This window comes from Erithacus rubecula (assembly GCF_903797595.1).
Source record: "Erithacus rubecula genome assembly, chromosome: 6".
In the NCBI taxonomy this organism is placed as follows: domain Eukaryota; kingdom Metazoa; phylum Chordata; class Aves; order Passeriformes; family Muscicapidae; genus Erithacus; species Erithacus rubecula.
The window spans coordinates 32,590,357-32,608,489 of NC_136688.1; the positions used below are offsets into that span (position 1 = coordinate 32,590,357).

Below are 18,133 nucleotides of genomic sequence, written 5' to 3' on the forward strand. Positions count from 1 at the left end.
ATTTCTGAAGTGACTGTTTAAGTATTTTTTACTTAATTCAGAATTCTAAATAAGGCTAAGAGCTATTTTAAAAAATCATGTTTCAATTACATAAGACAATGGTAACAAAATTAAAACTTAGACTTGATCCAATAACTCTCACTAGATCTGCTAGTGTGGAGGAGGTGATAAATACCCACTTTCAGCTTTGAATTTCTTGTCCTTTCTCTGTGATAAATCCTCTTACACATCACAAAAAATCCCAGTGTTCATTTTCTCTGTTCTGCCTACAGCTACCCCACCTCTGTGTTTCCCATCTGTCTACTCCTTTCTTGTTGTTCAACTAAGTAAACCCTTAAAGATCTGTCTTGGCTCTGTTTGCCAGTTTAACTTGGCTAGCTCCAGCACTAGGCTGGAAAGCTGCAGGTAACCCAGCTGCTTGGTTTCCACCTGGCTGTCAAGAGTATTGCTACAGCTTTCTTAACTAAATCTGTCTCCAGATTACAGGTTTTAGGTATACCTCTTTCAAGCATTAAGGTTTCTTTTCTAACTCACTCAGTATTCAGTATCTTAAAATAAAATTTAAAAAAAGTACGTACTTCAAATACCAATATCAAGGAACAATCTCTTACTTTCCCATCTCGCTCTGTTCAATATTTGATTCTTCTAATGGTCCACTGTCCCACCTCTGAGGCTCAAGGGCATTCTTCCTGCTCAGTATCTCTAGCCATGCTTTCAGAAATTCAAATAAACAACTATGACAGAATGCATTTTCAACACCAAACTTCAGTTCAACACTGAAAGGAACATATTTAACTCTGGTTACAACAATTTGTGTAATTTCTCAGTTACAAAGTGAGCAGTAAATAGAAGTCAGTGACTGATATTTCATTTTCTATACCATATTTTGGATGAAACTACAAAGATGTTTTATATTCCGAAATATTTCTGCCTCTTAAGAATATAAGGAGTCAGTTTCTATTTTTTCAACTGACAAACTCTGTTCTAAAGAGTAAATTATCAAATCCCTTTCAGCAAAGGCCAAACTGAACTAGTCCAAGAAAACTATGAACACAGGGATATTCCAGTCACTTTGTTTACCTAATATAAAGCAAACCTGGCAAAAATGGAACAAGAGTCAAAAGCTGATAAAGGCATTTCCAGGGAAGAGGTTGCAATACAGTACTAAAGCACCTGTTGCTTGAAAAGCAAATACAGATCCAGAGTTAGCCACCATTGTGACTGCTTCACTGTACACATCACATTAAAAAATAAAGGTAATATTCTGTTGTTCCAAGGTACAATCCATCTTGGACAGTTTGAGGCACAGCTAAATTGCCATGCCCACATTAACTTAGCCTTACTAAACAAACTCTTCCTGTAACAACTTCTTTCTCCAACTCAACCATTACTGTTTCACAGCCATCAGGTATAGGCCAAAATTACAGTTTATCCTCATCACAATTTCTTTTAAACACAGTGGCAGAAACACTCGCTCCCCAATGCTTGGTTTTGTGCCTTTGATGATTCCTGACTAAATGACTAATTGCACCTGACCCTACAGAGTTACATAATCTTTCTGATCAGACTGTTTGCAATGTGACATCAAACACAGCCAGGCAGTCCTCTCCCCAGACACTTTGTTGCTTACTGATATTACCAATCATACTGTACTCTCATAATAAAAACTATAAATGCATATGAGAAAACTTGGTCCCAGATCTGTGCAAAACTGCATTAATAATGAGCCACATGTGAGGGTTCTTGCAATACAAATATGGAGTTTTTCAGTGTCTGCCACAAAGTAATTTTATTTAGATCCTGAATGCTTCTTCTTATCATAAGTGACAAACTTTGCTTAAGTCAGGACAACCACTATTTCTTCTTTACTCATAATATGCTATGGCAGTAAAACAGTAAATGCATTCAAGACCATTCCTTGTCTTAAAATCCATGTTGACTGATACACATGAATAAGGGGGGGGGGGGGGGGGGGAAGAATCTAAAAGAGGCCTAAGTTTTACAGAATAGTAACTTGGAAAAAAAAATAAAATCCATCCATTGAAGAGTTAGTCTACAGACAATTGTAAGCACAGAGCATATCTCTAACCTTTAATCATGAACATGAGTATCCAACACCTGTGGATCCATGGATCCCAAAATGTACTGCATGGACCTACAATATGATTGCTCCGTACAAGAAGACTTAGAAAAAAATTGGACTGACATTTGAAAAACATGACTGCCAAAAAAAGAAGAGTTCAGTTTTGCTTAAAAACATTAGTGATTTGAACATTTCTTTCAGAGTTGAGTGGCCTAGATTATTTTCATCTACACCTTGAGAAGACTGAAGCATGCAATTCTTATATCCAAACAGAGTACCCCTACCACAAGTCTTTGGAACAGCCTGGGGGAAACAATTTTTAAATCCTCCCTTGAAGTTCTGTATCTGGGGAGAATGTCTGAGGTCATTTGGCTTGTCCAGCTTAGAAAATAGAAGATTGTGGGAAGACCTCATTGTGGTCTACAGCTTCCTCAGGAGAGGAAGAGAGGGTCACACAGTGATCTCTTCACCCTCATGACCACTGACAGGAACTGAGGAAACACCATGAAACTCTGTAAGGGAAGGCTTAGGCTGGGTATCAGAAAAAGTTTCTTTATTCAGAGGGTGTTGAAACCCTTCACAGGCTCCCCAGGGAACTTGTCACAGCACCAAGCCTGGCAGAGTTCACAAAGCATTTGGGAATGCTTTCAGGCACATGGTGTCATTTTTGGCTTTACCAAAATGCAGGGCCAGGAGCTGGCCTCGATGATCCTTGTGGGTCACTTCCAACTCGGGATATTTTATGATCCTATAATGACAAGCAAAATACTCAGCTGTAAATGAAAGGTCTTCTGTTTTGCCTCACTGACCTCAGTATGCATGTGCATTTCCTCTGCAGCTTGTATTTTAACATAAATATTTGTACATATGTATCTAAACATCCCATCCAATAACATCCAGTAAGTGTACATGTTTTGGGCAGATGTGTGATTCGCTAGAACAGTAGTAGAGTCACTGAGTTTTACCTTCTATGTTTTGAAAGTTTTAACATTATTTAAAAAAAAAACCACCACAATTTGAAAGAGTCTGTGAAACTCTTTCATTCTGTCTAAAAATACCTGTACTTTTGTGAGAGTCATAGAATATTTCTTATGGCCACTGGTTGTGCTTCCAGCAAGATGCACACACTCAGCAAGCAACTGATACTCCTAAAACATAAGTGACTAAATCACACTAAAATACCAAAGGTATTCTCATACACTCATGTTGGCATGCATTGAAACACGGCATAAAAAATTACATTGTATATAACATCTGAAAAGTTAAACTTTCTGAGAAATATCTTAATCTGGCCAAGGAAAGACTGTGGCCAACTATTCTATTTGTTCACACTCAGCAGCTGTGCTGTGAAAGAACACTTAGGGGTTTTTCAACAATGAAGCCTCTTGTTCAATTTATTATAGTATATAAATAACCTACAGCACATAGTTCCTCAAGACAAAAGGTATAAGTGCTATAATTCTCTCATTACATTATCAAGATTGGAATCACCCAGCTCCTTATGTAGCTAGTCAGTTAATCAAAGATAAACCTAGACAAATAACTGGATGTCAAAAGTCATTAAACTTACCTGACAGACAGATGTATGTTAAATATTCACCCTGACCCCCAGTAGCTAGAAAAGGAATCTTTTTTTTTGTTCTTCTTTTCACTTGCACAGCTCCCAGCATCCTTTCATCATGTGGGGCAAAAATCTCTTTGCTGATTGCAGATTTGGCATTCATTGTAGATCACAGGTATAGCAGATAGCCACTCTCTAAAAATAAAATCATAAATATAAAACAATATTAGAAACTCTAAAGTTATATCAAAGTCCACTTAACTTACATGGGCATTAAAAACTCTGACCTTCAAAGAAAGTTTTTAATGCCTCAAAGAGTTTAGAAGATAATTTCATATCCTTAAAGGTAGTATTTTCAAAGTATTTAAATTTTTTCACTGAAGTTGTCCTCCACATTTCTTATTTATGCTTATACTAGCTTAGCTCATTTTGGGCAGAAGCGCTGGCACCTCAGTGTGTTGTAAAATCTTCTCAGAGAAACACCCTGTTTAACTTCATGCAGGATAAAAGCTTCATTAATTCCCCCAATAACTGAGGGAAACTCAGATCTGTGTCCCACATTTCCAGGGAAAGCAGTGCAAGGGCACAGGGAAGGATCACTGTGGCTGTGCTGGAACACAAGAAGCCACATTCACAGAAGACAGAAAGCTTCAGGCTCGGTGAGACTGTTCCTTCAGGAGCAGTGCCATGGTGGCAGCGCTCAGCTGCACAGCTCCTGCACCTCTCACAGCTTTAGCACCTCATGCCCTCAACTATGGAATTACTGACTGGGCAGCTGCAAGGAAACAGGATCAGAGACACCATCAGGGTCAACACAGACAAAACCACATCTCTACTTTTGTGCTGTGCAATTTTGACCCAGGTCAGTTCCTTGACATGTTTCATAACGAAGCAGCACAGTTGGCTCAGGAGGGATTTGTCTCAGGAGAGACATACACATTCACAGAGAAAAAAATATTGTAGGGAACAGGGAGGGAGGAGAGAAGCTGTTTAGTCATGCACATCCCAAAAAACAAACCTCACCCAAAAAACAAACCTCTCTGCAGCTTACGGAAGAGCCTCCTTAACTAGAGGCATTAATAGGTTCTTTGTGTAAGCTGTAACTCCAATTAATTCTGCACTGACATCTTATAATACATACAAGACCCCATTCATGGAAACTGCTGAATGAAACTTTTAATTGTTTCAATATAATGACACTCCAATGCACATACACAATTTACACATTTCTGTGTTACTAAGACTTTCAAGCTGACAGATACTTTTTGACATCCTTAGCTTTCTTAGTATGAGGATGGTTATACTCAGGCCTGAACTACCTGATCATTTGATATTTCATATATAATTTAAAATAAATGTAAACAAACTACAGACAAATTAGATTATGAAATCAAGAGAGTCATGCATCCATTATTTTTTGTGTGCATATTTCTAGCAAAGTAATTATCTAAACATTTTCAGTCTCAATGTTTTGTTGTCACTATTTATGATATTCCCTTATATTTAAAAAATGGGAATTTTATTAAAAAGTGCATGTGAGACAGTATAACTAAGCAGAAACTAAATTCACCACCTGCTAATTTTGGGATGCAAAAAGAATCCTGTACCAAAATAATCTGTAACAGTATACCTCAGCTAACCAACGCAAAGGTATTTGAATTCTGATATGTTTTGGCATCAGGTAATTTTACATGAACTTTTGTAAAAGTGAATTGCATTTAAAAATTGTCTCATCAAAAGAAAAATCCAGACCAATTTCAAAGGAACAAAGAATGTATAGCTCCTGACAAGGTGTGATCTCATAACTCCCAACATCTTAGTTACCTATCCTTTAACAATGAATACATCAACTTGAATACAGAATCAAAAGAATAAACTTACATGATAGTTACTTTAAAAAAAGTTGTGAAAGAAAATGTGTTGCTTTCACATTCATCACATACGTCTCTATTCTTCTGTTTTACAGAAATATTTGCAAGAGTACATCATTCCAGCATTTAGACTGTTGAAATATCACAACTAGATTTTGGGTTAATTTTTTTTTTTTTTTTTTTTTTTCAAATTCAAGCCACTGTTAGTGACAATGGATTTAAACACACAGACCTCTTCCTGACTGAGATAGAGACTGATAATCTTTGCAAAACCCAGACCTTCATGTGCCTAAAGAATTTTCAATTAAGAGCTTTTTGGGAAAACACACAGAAATGCTGTCAGGTGACAGAAATACACTGAAGTGACATTAAACTGAAAAAGTGCTTTCCAGATTGCAACGACCTGATACTGTTAATTCTGCAACTGAGTTGTTAGATAGATGTTTTCAGACATTTTCTTAATGGTCACAGATTGCAAAACAAAGTATGATTTCAGGTATGTAAAGGCTACTTGGATGAAGAGAGGATGCAAGTTTTTCTTACATACAGTATCATAAAATGTTAGTGGCTTATTGCTGCATGCTGCTATTGGCTCTGACATTAAGCTGGTTCTGCACACATCTGCCAGAAGCTGCACACAGACACAGCACATACCTGCACTGTGAGTGGAACCTCCAACTAAAGTGTAGACTCCTGGCTTCAGGGATTGTGATCCTTCTCTTCCCAAAACTTGGGCTGACAACAGCTTCAGAAGTCATATCCAAACAATTAATCTAAAACAGTGTGTACTCGACACAACTGCCAAATCTGATGTGAAAACTGACACTAACACAAACCACAGCAGCCTATTTATTTAAAGGAGAAAAAAAAAAAACTAACTGTGCCTGTGTACAAACAGACTTCTGAGACTGGGATGTCAATATAGTTTAGATGAAGTTGTTTTTCATAGGTCAAAAAATCAGATGAATTCAAATGAGCAACCTTCTCCCTATGTACTAGTAGTTGTATGCAAAAGACCTTTGTTTAAATAAGTAAACCCTTCCAATGCTCCTTGTTTTCACAAGTGGTGATAATATAATCCCTGGCAGTTTTACTAAAAAAGAAAAAGGAAAAGGAACATAAATAACTCTCACTTTTTCCCACGCTCCAATAAAATCTCTTTTCATTAAAAAAACAGTCCAAACCACTGCCCATAGGTGCACAACTCCATGTTGTATATTTCTTTGCACAATAATGTTTTCTCTTGGTGCACATTTCAGGACAATTTCAAACCATCAGCAGTTTCCACTCAAGGCCCATATGAACTCATGCACTGGAACACAAACTTTTTCCTCCCATTTGTACTCAAATGCAAAGTAAAATGTCTTAAAAGAAACTTTATTGGAGGATTTCTGAGCACTCTGAGGTAGTGCAGCACTCCTCTCTGAGGTAAGCAGGATTTAAAGGTTTCAGTAAACATAAGAGCTCAGAATGAGAGACCACATTTCCCACCTCACATGCTTTGATCCACATGTTTACTTCCACTCAAAATATTATAATGATGCTTTTGGCTAAACAAAGACCCCATTTTTCTTCCGCAATTTTTCACTTCATCTATTATAGCACTATGGAACAGGATGTCAGCATTTACACTGTGCCCCCAGCACACAAAAGGAAAACAGAGAGGGAAGATTCCTGTGTGGATTTGAAAAAGTGCCTGCAATGCGCTGCTCATTTGCATCTTCTCACATCTTTCTCTACTACAGTTCTTCTCCATTATATTTCTATCACTAAAAACTCCCTCTCTGAACAGCTGACTATTCCTCTAGAAGTATATGAAGGGACAGCAATTAAAGGCAATCTCTTAAAAAGAAGATTAAATAAAATCAAGATAATTAAGCTGAATCCTTAATGGATCCCACATGTTCAATAAAAAAAAAAAACAAACTGGACAGTGTTCTGGTCAGCCAGAATCTCAGAATGTTTTCAGGCACACAGCCAGCAAATGGCTAATTTATCTTGACACCCACATGCTCCACAAGACTCTATGCAAATAAGTAGAAAAAGGAGATTTACAGTACCTTTGTTGAGGGTATAGGTATGCAGAAAGAACTGGGAAAACTAACCCTCAGCATGCAGAACTCAAATAGGAGTAAATCACAATCCATAGCAAGAGATGGAAAAGGATGTAATGGTTTCCAAAAAAAGGAAAAAATGTTCAGTATGCTAAACCTTGCTGTTTTCAAGGATCTTTAGTTTAATCACGAACAGGGATGGGCTCCCAGGACAGGCTAACCACTAAAATGCTGCCTGCAGTGTGAAATCATCTGAGCAACCAAATATTCTTGGAATAGTAACTCTAGCAAGCACTCAAATCTGCTTTTAATAAAGCCACTATTCTCAAAGATGATGTCTACTTTAGGAAATCATTGCAAGACACTGTTGTCAAAAGAACAGCTTTTGCTATTGTGATAGTTGCCTGGTATTTACTTGCTGGAAGTATTTAAACTACTTTGAATATTACAGGTCATCAAAATCGTGTATTTACTATCATCTCAAACAAATAGCTAGTACAAGTCTGGAAAAAGCAAAAAACCATTTAAAATCCAAGGCAACTAATTTATAAGTCTTTATAAAATAAATATTAGAACATACAAGTTCTAAAAGTTGGTTTGCAATACATTTTTTAAGCATAACTTTTTCCTAGAGGAATAACACCAAGTTTAATAAGCTCTGCAAACAAGGATCAAATCAGTTGATCAACCTTATTCTGAAACAGTCGAGGTCAAATCTTTAAAATGCTTGAACATAAAAATGAATCAGATCATCTTCATTTTCAAATTTAACTTTGCTTGAAAGATATTTATTTAAATTAGGACAATAGCAGCAGCCACTGCAGCAGCCAGAAAAATTCTATTACTTTCTACTTACATGGGTTTATGACTTTTAAAAGTATTTGCTGGAAAACAACTCAATCATTCTGCAGAGTTATTTGTAGGCTGTCACATTTCCAATTTATTTTTCCAAATAATCTCTCAGCTAAGACTAGTTCATTTGAATAAAGTATTACTTCCAAAATATGAAAATTACTATATCAGAACTGTATTTGTAGCAGTTCAAACTGGAAACAAGAAATGTGTTTTCACTTACACATGTAATTACAAAATAAACTACACAATCAAGCTGAACAGGACACAAGCAGACTTCAGAGAGCAACAGCTCCTAAATGCCAAGTTTGAGTCTTACATGGTTTTTGTCTTTTAAGTGAAGCTTTATATTGTAGCCTGCCTAATCCAAGACCAACACGTAGCAAATTTACTTAAATTTGAAATACAAGCCGTAAGTATTTTGATGATGGGAATTTAGCAGCATTGTTTACTGCAACCTTGAAGAAGCCTTGTTTGAATCACTGAATCTCTCAAAAGATCCTAGAATAACCAAAAGAAACAGGAAAGACTATACTGGCTACCAGACAGTGTGGCCTGAGAACATGTGATATTTTGGGGCAAGGAAAAGAAAATATGAGAGAAGAAGTGCACAGTAATAGGATCTTACAGTCAGACAAAAGCAGTAAACATCTCATGGCTTAAGATATTTCTTCACCTGAGGCAGGCAGCCTGAGGCCCTGAGCAATTCCTATAACCTTTCATCACAAGGGAAGGTGATTTTAATTCTGTCCATGTTATATGGACCTATAGATTTAAAGATATAAGGAGCCCTGAATGGAAAATGTATTTATAAAGAGGCAGTGAAAAAAAGGAAGGTACCTTTGAGTTCATTTCACCTGTAACACAATCCTTTAAAAACAAAAAAATACATAGAAGTTTTGTACACCTCCTTCCATCACCCCACAAAAAACCTGAACATCTCCTTACAAAGACAGATTATCAGGGACATCACAGAAATCCCAAAAATGGGAAAATGAGGACCAGTCCCACTTTCATGAGAAAGACAGAGCAGCTGCTTTCATTTCTGCACTCTGCTCTGCTGAGTGAAATATAAACTCAGAGCACCATGGTAAGTAATATCTGCACTTCCCCAAGGCAGATGTAGCAAAAGCAGAAGATGCAGTGTCACTTGGTTCTTTTGAGACTGTGCCCCTAAACTGTCTCCAAACAGTACAGAAAATTAAGTAGGAGGTGGCATAAGAGGGCACCAGAGACACTGAGGGATGGGTTACTGTGTATTCCAAGTCATAAAGCTTTTTCTTGTTCTGAAAAGAAAAAAGCAATTCCAGATGGAAAAAGCTGATGTCCTAGCACACAAAAAAGATGTAAAACTGAAGGGAAGGTAGAACACTGGAACCTGGGAAAATCCAACTCAAGTATAATACACAACATTTCTGTACTGTGATTCTGTGTGTGCATGGCTGCAGACTATCAGTAGATTATTTTAAACAGGTATGCAAGAAAACAAATATACATTCAAGAACTGCAGCAAATTAAAATTAATTTCTGCTTATATTTTTGTAGCATTCTGGATCAAGACTATATTAATAAGAAATTAACAAAATAGCAATGGAAGAATCAGTGAACACTGATTATTTCAGCATTTTCTTGACTACCAAAAGCAGCAGTTTTCCCTAAATGTGCCCTCTCCTGGAACTGGTACAAAAAGCTGGACTTGTTTCTAGGAGTTAACCCAGAGAGGCAAAAGCATCTCTGCCAAGGTGGTACAGCCCTCTCCAGATCTTTCTGAGTGAAGAGCAACAGTTGGAGACTCACTCAGGTTCTGCCTGTAAGAATCCCACAATGTGAAAGTGATTTATTATTTTGAGAATGTAAGAATTTGAAAATGAAGATGGACAACACCACATTAAACAGCACTACCCAATCCAGAAAACTGTCTACAAAGTCAGTCAAGAACTAGGGAAGATGGTGCTGGAATTATCGTTTTGAAACAGGAACATTTGAACCACACAGATTCACCAAGGAATTAAGGAACTGCCAGATGTCATAACAAAGCCACAGAGACACCAGATTAGCATTTGTAGAAATTTGCCCTCAGGACACTGGGACATTCACAGCAGTAAGAATTACTACTTTTGCATAACAGCATTGCAAATAATAGTCTTAAGAGGTTAGCTTAATTCTTACTGACCTTTCAGAAGTGTTTAGATCTTAAGACCAATTATTACACCCAACCTTAGACTTGCATTTGCAGGAGGGACTGTCACAGTTTCTTCTGCCATTCCTCACATATTTCTTCCTCCAAATACCTCACCTCTCTAGACTTTTTCCCACTAGCCTACATCTTTTCTGAAATGCAATCCTCAAGTCTGGACTCAGCTTCATTGATGGCACCAGAGTCAACTATTTGTCTGGTTCTTTGGAACAGGCTGCACAAGTGGTCACTTCACCAAGCCTGTCACAGTTCAAGCAGCATCTGGACAATGCTCTGATCATATGGTTTGGTTTTAGGTAGTCCTATGAAGAGCAAGGAGTTGAACTTAGTGACCTTTATGGGCCCCTACCAAGTCAAGGTGTAGACTCCTTTAAGGAATGAACACTCCTTATACAGTTACTGCCATACATAGCCAGCAAAACACAACAGTTTTGACATCTAACATCTGAATAACTAATTATTCCAACTTTACAGGGGATTTTTGCACTTACTGCTTTAAGGCTATTTCTCCTACTGTACAATAGTTTTACAGTCCAATTCTCCCTTTTAACACTTGCAGTTCTCTAGATTGACACCCACCAAAAATCAGGAGGCACATTCTGTGTGCCATCATTTTGACAGTTAAAATTGAGACCTAATACAGCTACCTTTCACTTCTCCAGTAAGAACTAGAAAGATACTAGAAACACTTCTAAATCATTTCTGTGTTTATACATTTTATGATACTTTCATGTGAACCTGATTTCCTTACTTAACCCAATGTGACTAATATCACATGAGAAAGCATCAGAGGCACCATTAAAGTAGTTCCAACTTATTCACATGGCCTAACACTTTATCACAAACTGAAATCAACTGGTTTTAAAGCTGCATTTGAGCTACTGTTGCTTGTTCAATTGTTTGCCCATATTTTGGCAAAGAAAAATCACCAAGTATACTGGTGAGAAGGACCAGCCATGTTCCTCAAGAAAAGAGGAACTAGTTGAAAGGACAGTAGTTTAGAACATGTTCAGTTTCTTTGAGTAGTTTCTGCTGTTTCTCATTTGACTTATGACCATCTCAAGCAGTTGCACTGGCAGAAACTACTGATTTTGTTTGTGCTTCTCTTCTTTATGACAGCATAAATGCTTCTGTGGTAGTGCAGTGAACTATATGAGAATTAATCCAGTTGTAAGCTAACTTTTAAAAATAGTGATTTGTTTTGGTTTTACTCAGATAAAGCTCCCTGATATAGTGCTCTTCACAGCAGAGTTAGTTTACAAGGATCATTAAATTGTGCTTTCTTTAAAGAGAGAGATCAGAATGTCATGTACTTTCATGAAATGCTGAAATCACTGACTGAAAGCATGGAGCCTCTACCTAGAAGAATTTTTTTCAAAATCAAAACTTGCTACAAAGAACCAAACCTACTAAAAAAATTGCTAAAACAGGAGTTCATATGGGGCTTCTTGATAAGAACTAATGGGGCTCAATATAGCATAAAATTTCTTGGAATACTGACTCCATTATTGGTTGGGTTAAACATAGATGTAGCAAAAAGTCAGGTTAAAAGCCTGGCTCTGTTACATTGCTGTGAGAACTGTTGCCTACAGGAATATACGAAACATAGGATGCAGTGATATTGCTGCAGTATAGCACCAATAACTCCAACACACCAACTCACATCTCCTACTCTGTCCAGACATCTTGCATGAACCAGATTCTGACTTATCAAGCATTGATAATTGAAAAAACACATTAAATGGATTCATAATTTAGTGTACAGGTTGCCAGAAAGAAGTTATTCCTACACTAGTAGCTGAAGGTGTTTTAAAAAAAGAAAAACCCACAAAACTGTTTGAGCTAACAGGTGGCACGTAGTACTCTTGCCACTTGCCTTCTCTAACTAGCATAACTCAGTATGCTCTGAAATCAGGTTCTACAAGTCCTCCCACATAACTGATATTGATAAAAGTTGCAAATTTCTGCACCTTACAGTCATCCATTTAATTAAATATCACTAAAGAGAAGGAGGGAAAAAAGTCAGGTCTCTCAGGATAAATATTTTCAGTTTTCTAAACTGCAACCTGCAACACCCACATCAGAAAAAAAAAAGTTCCTTTATATTGCTCTAATGCTGGGGAAAAGCAGAAAAGCATAGTAATACATTGGGAGAAGACAATAAAGCATAACATCAAGGTATTAAAGCATTTAATTTCATCCAAGGTGAATCAACATTCCCCTGTAAGTATAAATAGCATATTTTTTCAATTCCTCCAAATGCTTAAGAAGAATAAGTTATGAGCAAAATGCAAATGCTTTTAAGAATGAAATGTATGCAGTTCTGGTGATATTAAAATCTCTGTAAGAGCAGACACACCTCTATGAAATACTATATGAATGTTTTTCTTGAGGGAAAACAAGTACTATGTAGAAGTAGTAAACCATCTGTTGGCAGGGTCCTGACACTTTGCAGCAGTTAAATAAATACAGTTTTCTCTTTGGTAAATACAACTTGAACACATTTCTGACATGTTGCATTCTTCTTTCCAAGAATCTTCCAGCAGTTACAAGCCTCAGTCACTTCAAAATGGGTGAGTTCAACAAAGCTTGTAAAATTGCAGTGTTCTGAAAACCTAAGAAATTAAAAACAAAAATAGAAGGGTCTGGTCCAGTGTTTTGTTCAAGGGATGTTATCATCTCAGAAATTATTAAAAATGTCATCCATGGCTTCTAGCCCCCACTATGATAGCTTAACTCTGCTCTCCTGACAGAATCCAGTTAAGAAAACTGCAGTTGCAAACAGACCTTGGATGTTTGACATTTATGGGGTTTTGCAGGGGTTTTTTGGGTGTGTTTTGGTTTTCTGGGGAGTTTTTGGCTGATTGATTTGGTTCTTTTAATGACTGACCTGTTGAGTCTCAGAGAAAAAACCTAGAAAGGAAACTATTGGCTTTTCTTCTCTCAAATAAGTCCTCCTCATTTATTTTCATAGTAATTTGCAAACAGTGATCAGTAGCAGAATTATTCTATTTTAATAGCTAGAAAGTTTCCATTGAACTTGAAGATGGTAATGGAGAAATTTTTTTAAGTGACAGTCTTCTTTCAAAATAAAAATAAAAGAATAAATAAAATACCTCTTTTCCCTCAGCACTCCTTGCAGGGAACAAGTAGTGACTTCTTGAGGATGGGTAAAATATCATCAGGCTTATGGTTCCAGAAAAACCATTAATTTTCAGATTAGTACCTCTTACAGATCAGTGTAGTATTAATCAATATATGTATGGGATGACTGTAAAACACACAGTGACATTTGCAGTTCTACATTAAATTCTGAGAACAACAGTATAACAGCACAGTGAAGGATGAAAGAATTATGGTAACCTAGACAGTCCAAACAAACAAAAACATCCCTCTCTATTTCTATTTTGTGTTTTTACATTTTACCATGAGAGACACTGGAATGCCTTTATTTGAAGGGAAAACATTAGGAGAATCATGTTTTGCATGCCTGAAACTAAGACAATATAACATGAGGGCATGAGAAGGTGGACCAAAGAGTAACACCTATATTTGTGTAAGATCACCCTGTCCAGGGAGCAGGGACAAAGCAAGAGTATACAACACAAACTCCCTGTATCATTCACTTCATATATTCAGGTGTGATTCCATGCTTACTGCAGAGAGAACTTAGATTTACAACCACTAGGCATCTACCCATTTCACATGTCAAAATAGGAGGGCTGTTTAAAAAAAGCAAACCAACCAAACAAAAAACATGACAAAATACACAATGTATGTCTTTAGACAAATCCCAGAAGACACCAGCTCAATCAATGTATCAGACAACCTTCCAACTTTAATGTCAACCACAACTTTACATGAATAATTTACACTGTCTCTAAGGAGCAGGCACAACTATGGACCCTGAAATAACATCTCTCAATACATCTTCACAGGCTTATGAAAAGGTAATTTTAGCACCAAATGCACACTTGATTGATAAATATACATTTTAAAATTGAGTGGCATTTTCAATTTTCCCCTATCAGATTTGTACATATAGTAACTGACAACATCCACAGCAACAAATCCTCTGCAACAATTCTGTGCCAAAATCAGCTTCATATAACCCACATCATATTTTACATGGCCACACCCCTAGATAAAATGGCATCCAACCAAAAGAACAAGCACATATTCTATAAAGAATTATGATTTTTATTCCACAAATACATTCTGCATCAACAACAGGAAGAAATATATTTCATCTTTAACTAAGACATCTGAATACAAGGTAAGGGAAACAACTGACAGCCACATAGCCCTGGCTGTGGTGTGCAATCTAGAAAACAAATTCATATAGATACAGATGTGTTTATCTCAAATGTATCATTCTTCTTCTAGCATACACAGCCTTATGAAAGTCCACCTGTGCAAAACTTGACACTACACAACAGTAGCAACTCGTACAATTGCTCAAGGACAGTAACTTCCAGTTACAGACAGGAATTTTGCTTCACAGAAATAAATCTAGTCCTGTCCTCAACCAAAATAAGCTTTTCAGTAGCAGCTTATGCCAGATAAACTGTGGGATGTTACCAAATGAAGGGGTCAACATCCTTCCTCTCCCAGTATTTTCCTGATTCGTTAAACACTCAACCTATACTAAAATTTGCAGCTTCATATTAAAATCAACACAGCGAGACTTAGGGAGGAATATTCACTACTCTTGGCAATAATCTACAATTCACTAGGCTAATTCATTCTTCAAACCTTACCCTCATCTCTGTCATTTTAGGGCTTGGTTCTAAAAGAACATGCATTCTTAAACTTTATTATTTCTGAATCCTAAACTCATCTCAAAGATAATGATATGTCCTATTACAATGAACTCCTCTGCAGTTATCTTTTTCTTTCTTTACTCAACAGGACACATAACCTGTACCAATCCTAACACCATCCTTTGTTAAAAACTATTAAACTACTTTGCCTTTGTAATACAAAAATCAACATAAGCAGTTGAAAGCAATTTTATATTTCAGTAATTAACTGCTTCATACAGCACCCAGAAAATGTTAGAAGTACATCTCATGTTAAATCAAGTGGTCTTTTTGCTATAGGTTTTTCCTTTCATATATTCTGCAGATACAGTAACAACAAAAAGAACAAAATTCATAAAATATAACAGTAGCATTATCTCCAGACTTGTAACTCCTCAAAATCACCCAAATGGAAATCAGCTACTTTAAAAGAGAACGGTTCACATGAATGATTCAATCAAACTTCACTTAATCCTTTGCTTTTAACTCCACACTGCTATTAGGTAAATAAACATGACTTTATAACCTGATACTTGGCCATTCATTAGACTTAATCACTCGAACAATTTACTTCAAATGTATTGATTTCATAATGGCTAACAGGACAGGCAAAAAGGCTTAAGAACTTAGACAGGTGGCTTTAAATTCACAATACACACAACTTCCAATATCTAAAATACGCTTGCCTGTTTAAGGTATACAAGAACTTATTAGGACAAACAACGTACTTTGAGAAACTGACATTAAGGCTTATTTCTGTGTCTTGTTGATCCACATTGAAAACAGCACTTTGCCAAAATTAAGTGCATAATAAACAAAAAGCTCACTACATCTGCCTTTAAGGACTAGATATCCAGATAGGCAACCTGAGAATAGGTACAAGGAAGGCAAGATGTAGGTAAAACAAATATATGTTTGTCAAAACAGTATGGGCACAGTCAATAAATTTGAAAGCAATCCCAGTTTCCACTGAAGAAGGGATAGGATACACAGAGAAGATCTGCTGAAGTAACAGTAAAAATCAAGTATAACTCCAAGCACAAGAGGCCCTTGATTGAGAAGCATTTGGCAAATGACACAGTAATGAACTATTTTACCACAAGAGATTAACAAAGATGTCTCCGCATTCCAGACAAAAGTATAAAACTCCTTTAACCCATATAACATAACCACCTCCTAGCAGAGAGCAGAAAGAACCCAAACTCTACCAGAAGAAACAAACTGAGTATAAGATATGATAAAAGGGGGAGGGACAAAGCCCCATTGTTCAAGGCTATTGATTTAAAATGGATTCTACTCCAAAATGTCTCTTTTGGGCAGGTAAAAAGGATACATATTCCCACTTCCACACTTTTCATTCAGGTACAAGAATATGAAAGTAACTTTTAGTTCTCCTTCAAACTGACCTCTAGGCTGAGACTGTGAAGAGGTACAATTCTCCCATCTGAGTGCAACCACAGATGCTCGTAGCCAGGAAAATAAGGTTTCTCCTAAGGATGTAAGCAAAACACACCAGCCACAAAAGATCCAAACCCACCCAGGAAAGAGACACTTAATTCTTCTCTAGCAATGGATATGGAACCAAGTAGTGGAAGAAGGCAGCACAATCCCTGACTAGGTTTCAGAGATTGAAGAGGATACCTGCAGAAATGCTGTTCCCTCTCCAACACTGAACTCAGCTTACAGAATGCCAAACCTTGACTTTCAGCACCTAAGATTTTTTTACTAAGTTTTTTTTTACGCATGCAGCATCTAACAAAATAATGCTGATGCTTCAGAACCTGAATTGCTTGTTTCTTTTACTGCAGAAACTTGTGTATAGTGAAAGACAAGCCTCTCAACTCACAGGCTATACTATGGAGAGTGAGTGTGAGTGATGAAATCCAGGACTGGGCTTTACCATTCTGGACTACAGCTATACCTCAGGCTAGCTAAATAAGAGAATGACAGAAAGGCATGGGAAGCAGTTCACTCTTGTGCCCTAAATAGCCTTGCTAAGGACAAAAGTAATTGTTCATGCTCCAAAAGTCTTCTGCCTTAATTTCTATGCATCTAAGATATATTATTGTATAAAAAAGTAACTTTGAAAATTAAAACTCCCATAGAAAATCACACCCTAAAGAGGAAATAAACTATGCAAGGGCCTATTACTAATAAATGGAACACGGGAGCCCACTCCTTAATGAGATTGCCAGATAGAGAATCTCAGAGTGAAAATATATGCAAGAGACACAGAGACAGCACCACTGACCACCATGGTAACAAAATATTTCAGAAACATGGGATATAACAGCTAAGATACAAATTAGATTGTTTTAGGGGACTGAGACTGGACCTGTTCCCACACAAATCAAATTTAGAGAATTTTATGAAGTGCCAGGAAGGAAAGCTCAAGTGCAAAGTGACTGTGCTAACATGACTGCATGTATTTCTGCCAACAAAATTACTGACTGTTCTCACCTTAAGAACTACAACACCAAATCTAGAGAATACAGATAAAATAGCCTTGCTAGACAATATTAAAAAATGTGCTACAACTCCTACAAAAGTCAGAAGGAATTAATTGAGTCAATTCAATTTGACTGAGCAGCAGTCAAAGCACCGAGACACTTCAATTTCTTCTTGTAAATAAATCATAAGTCAGCTAGATAAATAAACTAACATTTCATAAATAAAACCTGGGAAAAGGCAAACACAGAAGAACACAGCTTCA

General features: G+C 36.8%; 1 protein-coding gene across 5 annotated transcripts in view; it reads right to left on the reverse strand.

Annotated features, from left to right (window-relative positions):
- The window catches only part of STXBP6 (syntaxin binding protein 6), an 88,231-nt gene that overhangs the window by 49,020 nt on the left and 21,078 nt on the right, over window positions 1-18,133 (reverse strand). For 3 of the 5 annotated variants that reach the window (XM_079308113.1, XM_079308114.1, XM_079308115.1), the window contains one exon: window positions 3,654-3,839. In XM_079308113.1, coding sequence (XP_079164239.1) covers window positions 3,654-3,807 — 154 coding nt within the window. In that variant the 5' untranslated portion in view covers window positions 3,808-3,839. Of the gene's footprint in view, window positions 1-2,760; window positions 2,827-3,653; window positions 3,840-18,133 lie in introns of those variants that run through there. The other 2 variants (XM_079308116.1, XM_079308117.1) reach the window with 2 other exon arrangements.